Source organism: Pteronotus mesoamericanus, unplaced genomic scaffold (genome assembly GCF_021234165.1).
Source record: "Pteronotus mesoamericanus isolate MK-2021 breed Mesoamerican mustached bat unplaced genomic scaffold, CSHL_Meso_final scaffold_99, whole genome shotgun sequence".
Lineage (NCBI taxonomy): Eukaryota > Metazoa > Chordata > Mammalia > Chiroptera > Mormoopidae > Pteronotus > Pteronotus mesoamericanus.
Genome location: NW_026555330.1, coordinates 15,128,875 through 15,147,858, shown reverse-complemented (window position 1 = coordinate 15,147,858; position 18,984 = coordinate 15,128,875). Strand labels below are relative to the sequence as shown.

Below are 18,984 nucleotides of genomic sequence, written 5' to 3'. Positions count from 1 at the left end.
CAGGAAAGAGCTGGGCGCAAAACGAACCCCACACCCTCATGGGAATGTTCCCCACGCCCTCTTCCGTACGGTCAAGCCATTATTCTTTTTGCTTTGAAGAAGACAAAGTGTGCGCACACGCGCCAGAGTCACTTTCAGGAGAGGACAGGAGGCTGGAGGGGTGTGATAATCCCTCCTCAATGGTTTTTTCTCCCTTCCACCCATCGGCCTGCCGGATGCGCCACCTGCCGCTGGCAGCGGAGCCGGAGGTTATCTGAAGTGACTGGGCGCTGACGGGTGGAGGTGGGAGGGGAAAGAGGTGGACAGCTCTGCAAAGACCAAAGAGCACGTCAGCCGCCCAGTCACTGGCTTCCGAGGCCTGGCTGGCGGCTGCTTTGTCTCCATTGCATCAGAAAAGGTCTTCTGACTTCAAGGAAATCAAGTTAATTTGCTATCAGCAAATAGCCCACAGCTCAAGTATCCCTTAAAGGAACACTCCAATCTCTCCCTGGTCTGCTTTCTCTACGGAGCCGTTTAGCCTCTTCCTACCAGGAATGGAACAAAGGTATGGTTTACCCTTTTCCCCACTGAGGTGGGGGTTGGTCTCTGCTCGGTCATCTCAGGTCAGGGAAAAGGTGCCTGAACGGAGTGCTCTGGGGGGAGGTCAGGGCGGGGGGGCTCGCGGCGCGACGTGGCCTGAGTGTTCATCTCCGCGCCCCACCGGGCCTTCCTCTCCGGTCCCTGTGCCTGTCACCCACCCCTCACCAGTGACATCTTTGTAGTAGATTGCCCGTATTTTTCTCGGGCGTCCGGCAGAAATTCTCATTTTGGGAGCTTCCCTCTGTCAATACCTGTTGTTTGCCCAGGGCTCAGAAAGCTTGAAGACCAAGGGCGATTCTAAAGGCTCACAGTGGGGGTCCCGGAGGACGTGGGGTTTGGAGCTGGGGGGTGCGCAGGGCTAAGAGGTACCCTGACTTTGGGGCTCAAACGTGCGGTCAGGCTTCCAGCTCCTACGAGCGAAGCGCTCACGCCCTCATGGGGAATGGAAGACTTTGTGAGCTGGGTGAGAACTTGGAAATGTCAGCTGCGGTACCACGGGCCCTTTAGACCTTTGCTGAGCTGTATCGGGGTGCCGTCCATGGGGTGTTTAATTCTTAAAACGTCAACGCAACATCTGGGTAAGCGCTACTTCGCAATTAAACACGGGGCTGTCCTACTCTTGGTGTGGTGGCAAGTTTGTTTTAGGTTCATAACAAAGGTTTTGTAAGAATCACCATCATGGGCCAATAATTGTGACGTTCGTGTATTTGTTCAGCAAATAGGAACCAGAACCCCCAGGGGCGCTGGGCTCCGGGCGAGAGGGCTGCTCCCTGGAGTGTGGCTTCTCCTCGCGTGTGGTTTTCTGTTTTCTCAGGGGGTACAGGGGTCCATTAATCTCGTCGTTACAAATGAAGTCACATGCGTGGGGAGTCACGGGAGAGAACAAGCAGCATCTGGCGCCGCGGACTGTGGGGGGGGTGTGGCCGGCCCCGGGGCTCACAAGCGGAGTGCCGCGGCCCAGTGTCGCCCGGAGAGGAAGCGAAAGGCCAGGTGGCCTTCCGAGGACGAGAGTGAGCCCCGTTCACAACGGGCTGGAGGGAGGGATTTCCAGCCACCCGGGGCGCGATCCCCGAGGCCGTGCAAGAAACGTGGCTCTTCTCCCTCAGAACCGTGGGAGGGTATGAATGCGTTTTTGAGAGGTGGGAGAAAGGGCAACGGAGCCAAGTTAGTTCTGAAATCTCCATTTTAAATATGTTGCTCTGGCCACCGTGGGGAGAGCAGATGAGAGCGTGGAGGCAGCGTGACCTGCGAGCGGCCGAGGGCAGTGGCCTGGGAGGGAGGAGGTGGCAGCCTGGATGGCGGAGGGAGAGGGAGAGGGAGAGGGTCGCGAGGCCAACCTGACAGGGACCCTGACGGGTCTGCCTTGGGCCGTGAGAGCGCGGGCAGGGCCCGAGGTCGTGGGAAGCGTCACGAGGGACACCTGGAGGTCTGGGGGGGGGGGGGGGCCCTGCCGACTTGCACTGCGGGCTCGCTGCGTGCCAGGTGTCTCTCAGATCCGGCCCCGCCGTGCTCGTGGAGCCTTTGAATGCAGGGTGAGGTCCCTCCTACACAAAAGACACAGGCAGGGCGAGCGTGGAGAAACCGCAGCGGGCAGCGGCCAGGTGAGGGGAGGCGGTGTCCACGGAGGACACAGACAGAATGGCCAGAGTCCCACGGGAAAGCCGGTGAGCTCCGGGGCGCGGCGCCGGTCGGGCTGCGGGGGCGGGGGGAGAACCCAGCCCGAGGCCTGGCGGGCGCGGGGGCTTTTACTAAACTGAGGGCGATCGGGACAGTTGAAAAGTCGGCCCCGTGCAGTGTGCTTCTACCTCTAGGTCACTTGAGAAATGACAACAGTATAAGGGTACAGAATAAGCAAATGATTGCACAGAATCGGGATAATTTCTTCCTTAAAGGTCTGGGGGAATTCGGCAGGAAACTCTCAGGGGCCTGGTGCTTCCTGGGTGGGGAGATGGTCGGTTACTCTCCGACCTCTTGACCAGGCACAGGACTGTGCAGGTTGTCTGTTTCTCCCTGGGGGTTTTCTTTCAACACCTGCATTATTTAACTTCCCTCTCTTCCTGCTTGTGTGGTTTCTGAGGATTCATGTTTAATTCTTACCTTTGTTCCCTGAGAAGTAAGATGTTTTTCCCCCTCTGGCTTCTTTCATGAATTTTTCTTTTTCTTTGATTTTCTGAAATTTCGGTGGGATGATCCTCAATGTAGTTTTGAGGGGACATCATGCCGGGTGTTCTCTGCTCATTTTGGGTCTGCGGGTTGGTACCCAACATTAACTTGGGAGAAATTGTCAGCCACTATCGCTTCCAATAGGTCCTCTGGTTTTCTCTCTATTCTCCTGGTATTCTCATTATGCATTATGTTGCAACTTTTGTATTTGTATCACAGTTCTTGAATATTCTGTTCCATTTTTCTGGGGTTTTTCTCCTTCCTTCCTTCCATCCCATGAGAAACCATAACTTCATTAATGAAACAGTATAAATCTCAAACCAAGCCGAGTAACTCTTTTGAAACCCCCCAAAAAGGTCCTCATTTTCAGATGGGCACATTGTTAGTTCCATAATAGCATTTACAATATCGCTGCGGCTGTTCCTCGGGGCTGGAACCGCCTTTGCTTGCGACACAGTGGCTTGTGACATTGACCGATTCTATGTCCTCCACACCTGTTTCATCAGCCTGCCCCCCTTCTTTCCTCCTGTGCAGCTGGGGTCTGGGGGCTTTCCTGCCTGTGCGCCACAGCTTCGCCTTGAACTCTGAATTCCCGGTAGCTGCTGGCTGTGCTGCTGAGATAAGCCCTTGACCTCTGTTCCCCTCACTGTGGAGGCGCCTCAGGCGGGGCTCTTGCAGCCGTCTGGTTTGGTGGTGACAAGGAGGGTACCCTTAGATTTCCAGGGTGACTCCAGGAGCTCCTGCAGCCTGTGAAGGTCCCCGTTTGGACGCCGGCTTCCCTGCCTTCTTTTCACTCTGGTTCCCTGCCGAGTTCAGCAGCTGCCTGTGTGGCCGCCTGTGTGGAATCCTGCTCCTCCGGTTCCGGATGGACCCGTGACTGTCAGATTCCGTGGCAGGCCCCGTCTCAGGCCCTGTCTCAGCCGGGGCGGTGGCAGCTCGGGCTCTGTAGCAGGGACCGTTTCTGAGGCTTGACTGGGCATTTTGTGCAGGGAATGCAGAGCCCAGATCTCTCTTCACTTTGAGTTCGGGAAGGGTCCTACAGTCGCACCCTCAGGCTCAGAGGTTCTATCCTGAGCCACATCGAATCAACCCACCAAAAGCATTCTTTATCTGTTGTTGCTATTATTATTTTTATTCTTTCTTTGAATTTCGATCTCTCTGCTTATATTTCTCATCTGTTCTTTTCTTAAAAAAAGCGCTATTAACTTTATTTATTTTTAGAGAGCAGGAAGGGAGGAGAAAGAGAGGGAGGGAAACATCGATGTGTGGTTGCCTGTCACGTGCCGCCTACCAAGGGGTCGCCGGTTCAATTCCCGGTCAGGGCATGCGCTGGATTGCGGGCCCAGCCCCCAGAAGAGGACACACAGTAGGTTTCTGTGTAGCATTTTTAATGGCTGGGTTTTTTTCAAGAACATTAAAGTACTTGAAAAGATACTGAAACATTGAAAACTACGTTATTAAAACATTATTGTAACTGAAGTATTTTACTTATACCCAATCCAGAATTTACTGTGGTTTTATTTTCTTAATTTTCACGGAGTCAAAATCATCCACAAATTTGCTTTCAGGGAAAACTAACCATTTGAAAAAATACATAAAGCATGTGTACAGTTTTTCTTTGGCCAATACGCCTTAGGTTGTCACGAAACTGATACGATGTACTTAGTCCAACTGTTTACGCAGTGCAAGGGGAGACCTGTAGTCTAACAGGACTTTGGGGAAATGATTCATTCAATCAAGTTAAAAACCGAGAAAGATTTTCTTTGGACACTTTCAGACTACTGACTTTTGGAAGGGCTTCATGCTTTGGCTTGGTGTCAAATATTTGTGCTCACAAGCACATTAAAAACAAAAACAAAAAAAACCCCCTCAGCCCTAGCTAGTGTGGCTCAGTGATTGAGCACCAGCCTGCAAACCAAAGGGTCACTGGTTCGATTCCCAGTCAGGGCACATGCCTGGGTTGTGGGCCAGGTCCCCAGTAGGGGCCGCGTGAGAGGCAACCACACATTGATGTTTCTCTCCCTCCCTTTCTCTTTCTCTAAAAATAAATAAAATCTTTTTAAAAATAAAATAAAAAATTCATGAGGCTTAAAGTGGGTTGCTACCAATCAAATGAATTTGAAATGTGTTTTTGGAAACACTTCACATCTGCTGTAAACGGAGTGCCCCAGAATTTAGGCTTGAAGACAAGGAGAACGTGCTTTGAAAAACCTCGATACGGAGCTAGCTGTACCTCCTTATCAGGGTAAGGGTGCAGCGAGCTTGCCTGGTGTTCTTTACCCTGATGCTTTGGTTTTTTGTTGTTGTTGTTTTTTTAAGATTATTTAGACAGAAGGGAAGGGAGGGAGAAAAAGGCGAGAAACATCAATGTGTAATCGCCTCTCAAGCGCCCCCTACTGGGGACCTGGCCCACAACCCAGGCACGTGCCCTGACTGGGAATCGAACCAGCCACCCTTTGGTTTGCAGGCCAGCGCTCAATACACTGAGCCACACCAGCCAGGGCTCCCCTGCTGGGTTTTAAAAACTTATTTTTAATCCCATTTTTAAAATTTGCAGTACTTCTAAAAATTAAAGGAAAAAAGCCAAAAATGTACTTGGGCGGCAAGCCCACTTTGAGTTAACCCACAAGGGAAGCCCTGCCCTTGGCTAAGGAGTGGACAGAAAATTCTGTGCCCCCAGATTTCATACCAGAGAGATGCCGAAAGGCGTTTCGAAATCTCTCTTTGCAAAAGTTCTATTTCCCCTGAGGATTCAGAGTTGCACCAGAGTTTCTGTAGAAATTGGAGGCTGAGAAATGTAAAAAGTGTAGCTTTCTTGTAAAAAAAAATATATGAAAATCCAAGTGCTTATTTGCAGCCGGGGGTTTTTATAGGTGGTTTTTGAACCTGCTGCTGTGGGAGGGCTCCCTTGCTAAGGAGCTCTTGCTGAGGCGCCCCCTGGTGGGCAGTGTGCTAAGTTGTGGGGACAGGGAAGTAGAGAAGACACAGGATTTAAGAGGCGCCTGGGAGCCCTGACTGGGGTGGTTCAGTGGGCTGAGCGCTGTGAGCTGTCCTATGAGCCAAAAGGTTGCTGGTTTGATTCCCCTTTCCCCCGCCTGGACATGCCCCTGGGTTGCAAGCCAGGTCCCTGGTTGGGTGACAATTGCTTGTTTCTCCTCCTCTCTTTCTTCCTCCCTCCCCCTTGCTCTCTAAAAATAAATAAATAAACTCTTTAGGTCCCTGGTTGGGTGACAATTGCTTGTTTCTCCTCCTCTCTTTCTTCCTCCCTCCCCCTTGCTCTCTAAAAATAAATAAATAACCTCTTTAGAAAAGAAAAGAGGAGGCAACAGCAGCTTGGAGGCTCTGTGAGTGTCTGGCCTGGCACCCGGGCACCGCGGGGGGTCCAGCCACCAGTGGCAGGACCAGAGAGGCACATTTACACCCCAAATGTGGAGTGAGGGTGGGGTGAGGGTGGGTGGTGGAGGAACTGAATCAACGGAAATAACTGTGGAAATAACTGTGAACTAGCGTTCACATCCTCTCTCCAACTCCTCTGATAGTGAAAATGCAACAGAAACAGAAACAAAAGAACAGCCACCCTTCTTTCTAAGCAGCAGGAGGCGGCCAGGCAGGAGGGTGCTGGCAATGGGCAGGCAAGTGACAGGGACGGGGACAGGGCAGGGAGCCTGGGTCTCCAGAGGGCACTGCCCCAAACCTGGCTAGGGGGAGGGAAGCGCTGGAACGGTATTTTCATTAAAAAGAGATTTTGAGCTGTCAGCTCGGAGCCCTAACCGCACCCGTGTCTCCGCCGTGTGCCTCCCCCAGCATCGAGCAGACGGCGGAGATGCTGCTCTACCTGTCTCCTGCTGAAGTCGCCAGCCTCCAGGAAGGAATCAACTTCTTCCGAAATAAGAACACTGGCCAAGATTACATCTTTTATAAGAGAAAGAGCCTCCTGAGGGCGTGCAAGAACCTGTGCAAGCACCAAGGAGGGCTGTTCATAAGGGACATCGAGGACCTGGATGGCAGGTACCTGGGCTCCGGCTTCCTCCCTGGGGACTGTCCGCTCCCGCCGTTTGATCTGGCAGATGTGCCCGTGGAGAAACTGTTAGGGAACCAACCCACGAAGGGTCTCCCGAGCAAGTTTGTATATAAATGGTCGGATTTTCTTTTTAACTCCTCCCCTGAGGATCTGTTTATTGATATGAGAGAGAAAGAGACACACAGACGTGAGAAAGAAACGTCAGTCAGTTGCCTCCTGTACCCCCCGACTGGAGGACGAACCTGCCACCTTTTGGTGGCAGGGACAACATTCCAACCCACTGGGCCACCCGGCCAGGGCTAGGACCTTTTCTGAATTGTCTTAAGAACTATAATTCAAAACTGATTCTTAGCTTGAGAAACAGGAAATATTCCGGGGCACATGGCCCCATGTGAGGGGTGCTGAGGCTCTCCCGCACCAGCTCCGTCCTCACAAGATTCAAGGCTCCTGTGGGCTTTTCCCTTCTCTCCCGGGAGCAGGGCAGGGGCAGCACTTTTCCAAACCCGGCTGGAGGGCGGGTGCAGTTTCCCGGGCGGCCTCGTTGGGATCTGAAAACTGCGGCAGAGCCGCACCTGTCCCGCCCTGGACAGGACCCCCGTTGGCTCTTGACTTCGATTTCCTCCCCGCCAGGTCTGTTAAGTGCACAAAGCACAACTGGAGGCTGGACGTGAGCACCATGCGGTACATCAACCCCCCAGGCAGCTTCTGCCAGGACGAGCTGGGTAAGGCCGCCCCTCAGTCCGCGTCGTCCGCGACCGCTGTTCTGGGGGTCCTTCCTGCCCACTCGTGGCCAATATCCCCGGAAGCTTTGGAAACATGATGCCTGGACTCTGTGGACGGTCTGTCCTTTCTCTGTGATGAACACTGAAGCTCTAAGCAGAAGGTTTCTCTGAAAGCTCCCTGGGAGCATTCTGTTTGGCAAATGTGCGCCGAGACCCACCCGTGCGCAAACGCCGCAGGGGGGCGGTATGGGCCACCCCGCCCCATCAGAGCGCGCAGTGTCCAGGAGAGGACATTTGCACAGAGTGGTGGCCCAGACAAGCCGGTGGCTGTCCAAGGTCAGCGTCCCCTGTTAGGTCCCTTGGACACGGTGCACCACAGAACAGTGGCCCCGATTGTCCACCCGCGGATGCGTGAGACGCATGTCTGTGTGCGGGCCCCCTGCGTGCACACTGCAGGGTGCGTTCTGCAGAGTTAAGAGACCACGTCTCTGTTCCGGTTTCTGTCTGCTTCCTCTTCCCCATTTTGCTTCTCGGGCAGCGACGATCACGGCAGGCCTAACGCCAGGAACGCCCTTGACTCTGTTCTGGCAGATGACAGCCGTGTCCCCTCCCCCCCCCCCCCCCCAGTAGGAACCGCGACTTCGGGCAGTCCTGAACGCTGCCTCCGGGCGTTAGACACTGTTTCAGAGGGACTGCTGCGGGAGTGAGAAAATAAACTTGAACTCATCCGGGAGTGCTGGAGACATAACTTCTGGGTTTTTTCTAATCATTTTTGCTATTACAGCCGTCCCGGATTTCCCTGCTTTGTGTCCCTTCTTCACCCACCCCCGGCTCCCGCCCCCACCATGTCCGGGAGTCCTGCATGTAAGCTCTTTGGCTCCTCCATTTCCTGAGCTGCACTTTACATCCCCATGGCTGTTCTGTAACTACCAACTTGGACCTCTTCACCCCCTCACCTCCTCAGCACCCCCCCGACACCCCCGCATCGGGCTGCCATCGAAACGCTCTCTGCCTCCGTGATCCTGTCTCTGTCCTGCATGTTTGTTTATTTTGTTTTTTAAATTCAGTTGTTGATAGATATGAACTTATTGCCATTTTTATTGTTCATATTTTTCATCTTCTTCTTAAAGAAGACCCTTCAACATTTCATAGAATACAGGTTTGGAGATGAGGAACTCCTTTAGCTTTTTCTTGTCTGGAAGCTCTTTATCCGTGCTTTGATTTTAAATGATAGCTTTGCTGGGTAGAGTGATCTAGGTTGTAGTTCCTTGGTGTTCCTCATTTTGAGCATGTCTGGCCTGCAAAGTTTCTTTGGAGAAATCAGCTGACAGTTTTATGGGACCTCCCTTGCAGGTAACTAACTGCTTTCCTTTTGCTGCTTTTACGATTCTCTTTAATTTTAACCTTTGGCATTACAATTACCATGTTAGGGAAGTTTTCTTACATTACCTTTTCAAATAGGTTTCCAATTCCTTGCTCTTGCTCTTCTCCTTCGGGTACCCCATGATGGGAATGTTGGAAAGCTTGAAGCTATCCCAGAGGCTGCTTACACAATGCCCTTTTTTTTTTTTTATTCTTTTTTCTTCTCGCTGTTCTGATTGGCTGTTGTTTTTTTGTTTTTGTTTTCTGCTTCCTTATATTCCAAATTGCTGATTTAATTCTTGGATTCATCCACCCTACTATTGTTCCCCTGTAAATTGGTCTGTGCTTTAATTAGCCTACCCTTCGTCTCCAACTGGATGGATCTGGTCTACGCTGCTGAGGTCCTCCCTAAGTCCCGTGAGCATCCTCATAACCCGTGTTTTGACCTCTACATCTGATGGATCACTGTTCTCCATTTTGTTTACTTGTTTTTCCGGAGTTTTCTTCCGTCCTTCCATTTGGGCCTAGTTTCTGTGTCTCCTCATTTCGACAGCCTCCCTGTGTTTTGATTTTATGTCCTAGGCAGAGCCGCTATGTCTCCCAGGCTTCACAGAGTGGCCTTCCGTGGTGGGTGTCCCGTAGGGGCCAGAGGCGCAGCCTCCTCGCCACCCAAGCTGGGTACTCAAGGTGGGGTCTGTGCGCACCCTCCTCTTGCAGTTGAGCCTTGATCGCTGTTGGCGCATTGAAAGCCAGCCCCCGCCTGTGTTCTGCCTTGGCTGTGACAGCGTTGGCTGTGCGGCAGCCTGCGGTGGCTGCTCCTTGTGTTGGGCTTGGAGGTGCCCGGTGAGGCCGCACCGTGAGCCACGGCTGGGGTTGCTGGTGCCGGGCCTGGGCTAATTAGAGAAAGGCATGGGGCCCACGGAAGCTGGGTGCTGCTTATTTGAGGGAATTTAGGAAAATTTGAAGATCAGGCCAGGACAAGCCATTCATACGGAAAAGCCACTGGAAACAGCTTAGGCTGCCCCAAAAGTTGGGTGGGGCAGGGCCTCGGGGAATCTTCAGGGTGGGGCACACAGCGTGAACCAGGTTGGTGGGGTCTCAGACTCAGCGCCCACCTGCCAGCTCTGTGGGGGGACGTGCCAGCGCTTCTGCCTGGGACACAGCGGCCCCCAGCTCTGCCCCACCCCCCCGTGTCTCTGGTGCCGCGGAGCTGACGCTCAGAGCGAGTGAGTCGCCCGGAGTCTGTGCGGGGGTCCTTTAAGAGGACCTGCCTGGGGCTTTAGAAGTTTCTGTCTCCCACGGCCTCAATCCCGCTAGTTTTTGCAGCCAGAAGTTACGGGGACTTATCATCGTGGAACTGGAGCCCTGGCCTGGGGGGCCTGGTGGGTGGCTGGGACCCCTCGCTCCCGAGATGGCCCTCCCGCACTTTTACCCTCGCCACGTAGGTGTGGGACCCGCCCGTTCCACATCTCGACCCCTCCTACCAGTCAGATGTGGTTTCTTCTTCAATCCGCTAGTGGCAGGACCTCCGTTCAGCTTGACTGCTGATGGTCCCGAATGATGGTTGCTCTGAGGTTTAGTTGTAATTTTGATGGGGTTGTGCAAGGAGGCGCGCCGCTGCGATTACCTGCGCCGCCATCTTGACCGGAAGTTCCGTTGAGATGGGACCGCTGGGCGGAGCTGCATCCGGCAGAGAAGAGGAAGAAGGGGTTTGGGTGGAGGGAGCAGCTGGGTGTCCTTGGTTTGGGGCCACGCATGTATTTTCGACGGCTAGAGTGTCAGGCATGCACATTGACATGGTAGGATGTCTGGCTGCCGACGCACAGTGTCAGAGGGCCTTGGGTGCTGTGTCGGAAGGGAGACCGAACTCGGCGTCCTCGTGTGCCCGGTGGGGCACCGGGGGCATTGGGTGGACGGCAGGGGGTCCGCAGGGGCACTGGCCCCACGCCAAGGCTGACGTGCTCTTTGCCCCAGACCCCACCCATCCCCCCTCCTCAAGAACCAGTGGAAGCTGTCTGGTGCCACCATGCTTCTGGTTTTTAAAATGGTCTTTTAAAAATGAGGAAGTAAGACATTTCATGTTGTGCTTATACCGAGATATTTCTCTATTTAAATCCCTCAACTGGGGGGACCAGTTCTGGGCAGGAATAGTGCCTGGGCTGAGAGAGGGAAGTTTGCAACCCTGAGGGCATCTTGGGAGACTTGAAGTTAAGACCATTAATTAATCATTAGCTCAGCAGATGGTTAACCAATGCCCACGGTGGGCGGGGCACTGTCTCCCCACGTTGCGGACCTGGCAGCGAAGGAGCCACAAGCCCAGCGCCGACGGCGCGGTGAGTCTGGTAGGGGGAACGGGCCATAAGCAAACAGCACATGCCATGTCTAGTGACCAGAAGGGCCAGGAGGGAACATAGTGAGGGGCCAGGGCTGGGAGCACTACTGGACCTGGAGGGGCCAGAATGCCGTCCCCGATGAGGTGACACCCGCGTCCTCATGCAGCTAGGGCGCGGGCAACGCGAAGAGCTTTCTGGGGACAGTGGGTGCCTCGTCTTTGTCCCTCAGGAAGACCTCCAGCATCAAAGTTCAACAGCTTATGTAAGTCTGTGTTCACAGCCACCGGAGAAAATTCCAAGATGCACAGTTTTTCATTTTATGGGTGACTTTTAACCTCGGTTTCTTCCGTAAGCAGTCGTCTCAGAGTGTGCGGGTCGGACGTCCCTTTGGAAAGTGGAGGCGACCCATTTTCAAATATATTTTCAGGAAAGCTGGAAAATGTGCGGCCGGGGGCGGAGGGGGGCTGCCCGCTCTCGGAGCTCATTTGCCTTCGTGGAACAATTGATAGAATCGCTGGCGTTCGTTCAGACGAACTGTCCGAGGAGGGAGCCAGGTTTAAAGGTGGAAACACTGAAGAACAGAGAGGTCGAGCCACCTGCCCAAGGTCGCCCCGCTGTTCGGGGAGGAGGGGGGGGGCGCGGCTCCAAGGGGGCCGCGTGGGCGCGGGGCTCTCACACACACGGCCCGCCCCGCAGAGGCCCGCCCCGCAGAGGCCCCGCAGAGGCCCCGCCCCGCCCCCCCGCCGCCATCTCGCTGCCACCCTGCTGAGCAAGTCCTGACCTGACCGCCCCTCGCGTCAGCGGTCAAGCGTCGCTTTCGCCGGGGTAGCGAGAACCTCAAACCAGAGCGGTCTGGCCGTGTGGGGGTAGCTTTTCCTACGCCACAGGAAGCTGCAAGGCAGACAGCGCTGGGCGGCATGGCCGCTCCGTGGCTTATCAGGGAGCCACATTCTTTTCCTCTTCCTGCCCCTTCATCCTTAGGAGCTGCCTCTTCCTCAGGGCCCCAGGACCACGGCTGCAGCCAAGTTCCGAGCAAGAGAGGGAAGGGGGAAGGGCAAACAGCACAGGGCCCTTGAGTCGGTCCCTCTTTGTTGGATAGAAAAGGTTCCTGGAAGTCGCAGCAGCAGCTCTGCTTGCTCCTCGCTGGCCTGGACGGCGCGCACTGTGCGCAAGAGCGAGGTCTGTGGCCACTGAGTCGCAAGAAGACTTAGGGAACCGTGGCTGCTTTTTATAGTTTTAGGTTCTTGCCTGGCCTTTAAAATCTATAGTTGGCATACCATATCGCACCGGTGTCGGGTGTACAACCGCGTGACACACACCGAGGCGCCTCGCGACGTGGTCCCCACCCCAGTCTGGTGCCCGCCTGTCACGGTGCGAGGTCATTGCCGCGCTATGGGCTGCTCCCCTTCGCCATTGCCCACTCCCTCCCGCCCGCTCGCCTCCTGGCGACCATCGGTTCGTCCTTCCCTCCGACAGGTCTCTTTTGGCTTGGTTTTGTGGGTTTAGATTGTGTTTTGATGTTCCACAGGGAAGTGAAGCCCAGAGATATTTGTCTTTGGCTGACTTCACCAGGACTGTTAGACAGATGCCTCACCACGCCTGCAAAAAGTTAGGACGCTCTTAGGAAGGAAGGAGGAAAAGAGTTTCTGCGCAGGGCGCAGGGAAGACCCAGCCTTGGCCCCGCCTGGCCCCTGGTCGCGGTGGGGGCCTCGAACGCCGCTTTCCTGGGCCATGGGTTCCCGGTCGCCCTGTGACGGCCCAGCGCGCCCAGCCCCCGCCCCTGGCACGCGCTCCTCTCAGTCTCCCGTGTTTCCTGCGCGTCAGCTCTCACGTTGGCCCGAGCGCCCACCCTCCCGCCTGAGCCCCCGCCCCTGGAGCCTCGCCTGTCAGCCATGCTGGGACCGCCCTGGCGGGGTGTGGGGGTGGTGTCCAGAGTGCCAGGTGAGGGAGGAGCCGACGGCCGGCTGTCATGGGCTCCGGGGAGGGTCCCCGGGCGCTGTCTTCCCTCCTCTGGCTGCCGGTGCTGTGTGCCCGGCCGCGTACTTCAGCCATGGTGACGCTTCTCTGGAGTCCCGCTCGCTCCTCAGCCCGCTCTGTGCCCCTTTCCTTCTAGTGATCGAAAGGGACGAGGAAAACGGCCTCTTGCTGCTCGAGCTGAACCCTCCCAACCCATGGGATGCGGAGCCCCGAGCCCCCGAGGAATTGGCTTTTGGGGAAGTACAGGTGAGCGAACACAAAAATCAGCCTTCTTAGAGGCGAAAAGACGCAACATGCACATTTACACATGTGTGTGCATGTGCGCGTATATATTGCATATAAAATAAAACTGAGATGCCCATGTATGGGCGTATTTGCATCCTGTCCTGTGTTGAAGACGCCCTGCGGGGTTACTGAGGACGCGCGGTGAAGTTGTGAACTCCAGAGCCAACACCCATAGCAACGCACCAGAACTTGGCAAGGATCGCAGGAAAAAACATCCAGAAAGACACACAACAAAATCGACTTTAAAGGGCTGGGTCCCGGAGGAGCTGCTGGGGGAAGCGCGCCAGGCCACGGTCCCATGACCGACAGTCACATGTCCGGGCCCTCCGCCCTGAGCTCGGCCACAGCCCCCGGGCGCTTTGGCCCTTCCTCCCGAGGAAGCACCCGGGAGTCTGGGAGGGGTTAGCAGCCAAAAATTAATTTTTCTATGGTATTTGGGAAGCTTACTTCTGAAAAGTGAAAATGGGCAGTTACTTCTTTTTTGGAGGAAAGCAACAGGAACCAGCCCAGAAGAGGCAGAGTAAAACGAATGTGGGTCCTTGGCCTCCCCTCATCCCCCGCTTTCCTGTTACCTCATCTTTTTCCTGAGGACCCGCCAGGCCACGGGAGGGGAGTGGGAGCTGCTTCAGAGCCTCCGGTCACGGTGGCCCCAGGTCCCGGCTCACGGCCATTCTCAGAGCGCCCCGGCCTCCCGGGGCGTCCAGGCCACTTAGGAGGGAAAGCCGCCACCTCCGCCAGTGTCCCCGGCAAGCACTTGCCGTCTTCCTGCCCACGAGCACCGGCCCTGCACCCCCCGAGGTCCACCACAGCGTCCGCCCGCCTTCCCCGGGCACACGGGGCTTTGGCGGGCTGGACCCCAAAGACATTCTGCAGCGCAGACTAAGCGAGCCCTCAGGGGCCGCTGGAGACTGGAACTCGCTCCCCTGACGGGTCCGACACCCAGGACCGTCCACGAGCATTTCTCTCCTAACAAACGGCAGCGCCTGGCTCGGCGCCTAAGTCCAGACTCCGGTGGAGGGCCCCCCGCCCCGACCCAGTCCCCGCACACTCGGTAGCTGAGTTCTCCCATATGACCCAGCCCCTCTCGATTCGACCGCCAGCACGTCCCTCTCTCCCGACAGGTGACTTACCTCACGCACGCCTGCATGGACCTCAAGCTCGGAGACAAGCGGATGGTGTTTGACCCCTGGCTCACGGGCCCTGCCTTCGCCCGCGGGTGGTGGCTGCTCCACGAGCCGCCGGCCGACTGGCTGCAGCGCCTGTGCAGGGCCGACCTCATCTACATCAGCCACATGCACTCAGACCACCTGAGGTAGGGACGCCCCCCCGCCCGGCTGCCGAGGGATGGCGGCTTTCGGGGTCCGCTGCAGTCCCTGCTCACTCGGAGCCGGGGGCCTTGGGACGGTGCCCAGGCCTTGCCTAGGCGGCCGCTGCCGCCCACCTGCGCAGCCGCGGTCTGGAAGCGCTTCCTCACCTGCCGGGGGAGGAGCAGCTGGGCTGCCGAGGGCAGGGCCCGGGCTCCCCCCTCCCGCGCTGCTTGGCGGGAGTCTAGGGTAAGGGTCATCCCAGGGCATTGGACTTCCTGTTCCACTTCCCATCGATATTTGTGGCAGGGATCTTCAGCTCGACAGGCCATCCCACCGGTGCTACAGCAACTCAGCTGTACTGTTCACGTGCCACAGAATAGCACTGCCTTTTATTTTGACTGATTTTAGCGAGAAGGGAAGGTGAGGGGAGAGAGACATCGATGTGTTGTTCCGCTTACCCCTGCCTTCATTGGTTGATTCTTGCTTGTGTCCCAGATGGGGATCAACCCGCAACCTTGGCCTATGGGGACGACGCTCCAACCCACTGAGCGACTCAGCCAGGGCCACATCAGCCCCCTTTTGATTTTCCCTTCAACCACCCTGGAAAGGCGAAACCCTTCCCTGTGGCCGCAGCAGGCGGCCCTGGTCTGCCGGTCCCTGGTCTGTCCCCACCTTTGAGCTCGGAGCCAACCTCACCAACACCTCGTGCAAATCGAAGCAGCGGGCTAGGAACGCCCCTAACCCAGGCAATCAAAAAGAAGAGACAAAGAACTTCTTTTTTTTAAAAAAAGACTTTATTTATCTATTTTTAGAGAGAGGGGAAGGGAGGGAAGAAAGAGAGGGAGAGAAACATCCATGTGTGGCTGCCTCTCATGGGCCCCCTACTGGGGACCCGGCCCACAACCCAGACAGGTGTCTTGACTGGGAATCGAACCGGCGACCCTTTGGCTCACAGTCCGGCACTCAGCCCACTGAGCCACACCAGCCCGGGAACTAAGAAGACCTTCTGTGACCTTACATGACAACGTTCACACGTAGGCCATACTTTGCCACGCACTTTTCATGGTCAGGGTTGATGCCTTGTTTGCCAGCTGATGGGTCCCTTGGGTCTTTCTATTCCAAAGCACGAACAGCCTCTCCTTTATCCTTCTAAAAGGGAATGGTTTAAAAACTGAATTGACCGGTTCAGCAACAAAGTACCTGCCACACACGAACTGACCGCAGCCCATGGGTGCAATGATTAAAAAGCCGCTTACGGCCCCGGCCGCTGGGGGCCCAGTGGGTCGGAGCGTCGCCCCGCAGACCGAAAGGGTGCGGCTGGACCCCTAGTCCGGGCACGCACCTGGGTTGCGGGTTCCATCCCCCGTTGGGGCGTGCACAGGAGGCACCGATCGATGCTTCTCTCTTCCTTCCTCTCTCTAACATCAACAAAAATATATCCTCTGGTGAGGATTTTTTAAAAGGGGGGAAAAAAAAAGCAGCTACCTGTGAATTCAGTGACGCCTTTGTCCCAGAGACCCTGCTGGTAGTGACCTCAAGCTGCCCCGCATTGCGAGAGCGCTGGGGGCAAGGGTTGTGCAAGACCCGCATGAGCACTGGGAGCTGCCACGCTGGTCAGAGCGCGAGAGCCCGTGCGGGTCAGGCGTTGCCCTGCCAGGCCCGTTGCGCAACGCGGCCGCCTGCGGCCCGGCGAGGAGGCTGTCGATGGGCAGGCGCTGCAGCTCAGGGGAGGCACGAGCTCTTCACTCCGTTGAGCCTCGTTTTATGCCAGCCACAGAGCTGAAACCCAGTCTAGTTTTCATTTCGGGGCCCGCATGGGCCACGTTGTCGGGAGCCAGACCCCAGTTCTCACCTGTAGCATCACAGCAGCGAGGCTGTGCTGGACGCCGCTGATAGTTTATTCCCGGAAATTTACTGAAGCTCCTCCTGTTTGCTCCTTTGGGGCTGTTCCCCAATACTCTTTCTTTTTAACTCTTGCCTGGTCAGCTCATGAACGTGGGGGTCACATGCCCCATGTGTCTGGTCTGACCCTCCTTTATTGAATAAAACCCCCTTGATTTACAAAACCAAGGCAAAAGGCCAATGTACTTTAGAGGACAGTTCTTAGTCACAGAAATGTGATTCTATTGTGTGAATATAGTGAGCGTTTTAATAGATGATATCATTAATAGATGCTGATAAGAATTCTCAACAATTAAAAAGTCACAAAGCAATAAGCATCTACTTCAGAGTAATTTATCCTAACTCCCAAAGTCCTTTACAATAGAAGATTTAGGTGCTAAACCCAGAGACTGAAGGTGCATTCAAAGGATCCTGACTCTTTGAATCTTGTGTTTTTAGAGAAGAAAACCCCCTGCTTGGCCCACCCCCGGACCCTATATGTTCGGGGGGCTCCGAACACCGTGTCGGAACCGGAGCGTCAACACGGTTAACACTTGTTGACAGGCAGACTTCATCTACTCTTCTCTTATGATCAAATCACTTATTTCACTTGACATTATACTCAGTGTACAAATCTGATCCTTAAACCCCAGAGTATATTCATTAAGACTGGGAGTTCCCTTCTGATAGCAGAAGCATCACGTTTAGAATCTGGAAACCTGACCTTGAATACCAGTTTACTATTCGTTTCTGAGTATGTTTCCTCATTTATAAAAACAAAGAGAAAATTCAGAGGGTGTTGTGCATGTGCGTGAGCGTGCACGCGAGAATCCGATAAAGCAACCTGCGAACGCGCCCAGCAAGCACCGGTTTGGGATGAAACGGGACCCCATGTCTGCGTCTTTCTTTCTGTGCCACTGGTTTTCCGCGCCCACAGTGGGCGTGTCCCTTTTCTCTCGGGCGGGCTCAGTGGGTGAAAGCCAACGTAGTCCATGCAGGCGTGCCAGGGCGTGCCCGGTGGGGGTCACGACACGTCCGTGCGGTTTTCCGTGGCTGTGCCTCGCTGGGAACGGAGTCTCCCTCAGGACAGAGAATCCATTCTGGATACCGAAGCGCGCATCACCCGTCGAAGGGTGGACACCCGCCCCCGCGGCGGGGGATCCGCGGTGCCCCTTGCGCTGCGGCGCGGGCCTTGCTTTCCCGAGGCCCGGGAACTCTCCGCCCCGCTCTGCCCGTTAGAGCCGCCGCTGCGCAAGGCAGCATCCGTGTGGCCGAGGGACTCTGCCCACCTGGCTGGCGCACCAGGGACACAGTAGGTTCTGACGTGAAGGAACCTTCTAGCAAACTCCCTTGCCTCGCAGTCATCCTTGAGAGGAATCTCTGGTGAGGGTCGGCTTTGTGGTCACTTGCTTCGTGGCCAGGTGTCCCTGATGCCAGAGGGTCCTGTTTTCACCTCTCGCCCTTTCCGCCCTTTGGACCCCAGTTACCCGACGCTGAAGGAGCTGGCTGCGAGGCGACCAGACATCCCCATTTATGTGGGAAACACGGAGCGACCTGTATTTTGGCATCTGCCTCAGAGCGGTGTCCAGCTGACCAACATCAAGGTGGTGCCATTTGGGACCTGGCAGCAGGTCAGACATCCGCGTCCTTTTCTCAGCGCCCAGCCCCGCTTTCCAGGCCGGCGCGTAGGGGCGCTCGCTGCTCAGGGGCTCAAGGCCCCCCGGCCTGTTGTGTCCGTGGGGGGCTCCGTGTCGCTCCCGCGCCCCTCTCGGTGCCCCCGGAGCTGGAGTCAAAGGCGGACGTGCTGGCCGGACTCTAGGGCACAGGATAGCAACCCCAGCCCTGGTTCAAGGAGATTTCTTTCCCAAAGACGTGACACCTTTCTCCAGGATTGAGCTGGCAGCCGACTGACATGCACTGCTGTTGGTTTATTGTGAAATTCCAGGTGGACAAGAACCTTCGCTTCATGATCCTGATGGATGGAGTCCACCCCGAGATGGACACCTGCATCATCGTGGAGTACAAAGGTACCGTCCCGCCCTTAGCAGCCGTGACCGTTAAAAAATACTCGTGGCAGGAAGGCTCGCAGTGGCAGGCGGGGCTTTACCCCCTCGCGCATCGCCTCCCCTCCCCGCCCGATTGTCCCCGGAGCACAGCGTGTTCTCTGCATCTTAAGAGACACGGGCTATCGCTCAGCGGATCTTTGCCGCAAGCCCACTGCCCATCCCGCGTGTGATAGCGCAAGGCTTTTTTCATAAGGCAGCAGATAATCTGGACTTCACTCCCAGCAGTTTCTTCAGAACGGCCTTGCTGAGAAAGCATCTTGCCTCTTGACACATAATCACGTGACCCGT

At 55.7% G+C, this 18,984-nt stretch overlaps 1 protein-coding gene across 2 annotated transcripts in view; it reads left to right on the top strand.

Moving 5' to 3' along the window:
- Positions 1-276: 276 nt before the first annotated feature.
- The window catches only part of LOC129063924 (cytidine monophosphate-N-acetylneuraminic acid hydroxylase), a 31,471-nt gene continuing 12,763 nt past the window's right edge, over positions 277-18,984 (top strand). Inside the window, exons 1-7 of one of the 2 annotated variants that reach the window (XM_054565037.1) lie at positions 277-544; positions 6,547-6,750; positions 7,394-7,485; positions 13,294-13,403; positions 14,564-14,754; positions 18,114-18,261; positions 18,576-18,657. In XM_054565037.1, the coding sequence (XP_054421012.1) occupies positions 534-544; positions 6,547-6,750; positions 7,394-7,485; positions 13,294-13,403; positions 14,564-14,754; positions 18,114-18,261; positions 18,576-18,657 (838 nt within the window). In that variant the 5' untranslated portion in view covers positions 277-533. Of the gene's footprint in view, positions 545-6,197; positions 6,375-6,546; positions 6,751-7,393; positions 7,486-13,293; positions 13,404-14,563; positions 14,755-18,113; positions 18,262-18,575; positions 18,658-18,984 lie in introns of those variants that run through there. The other variant, XM_054565038.1, reaches the window with a different exon arrangement.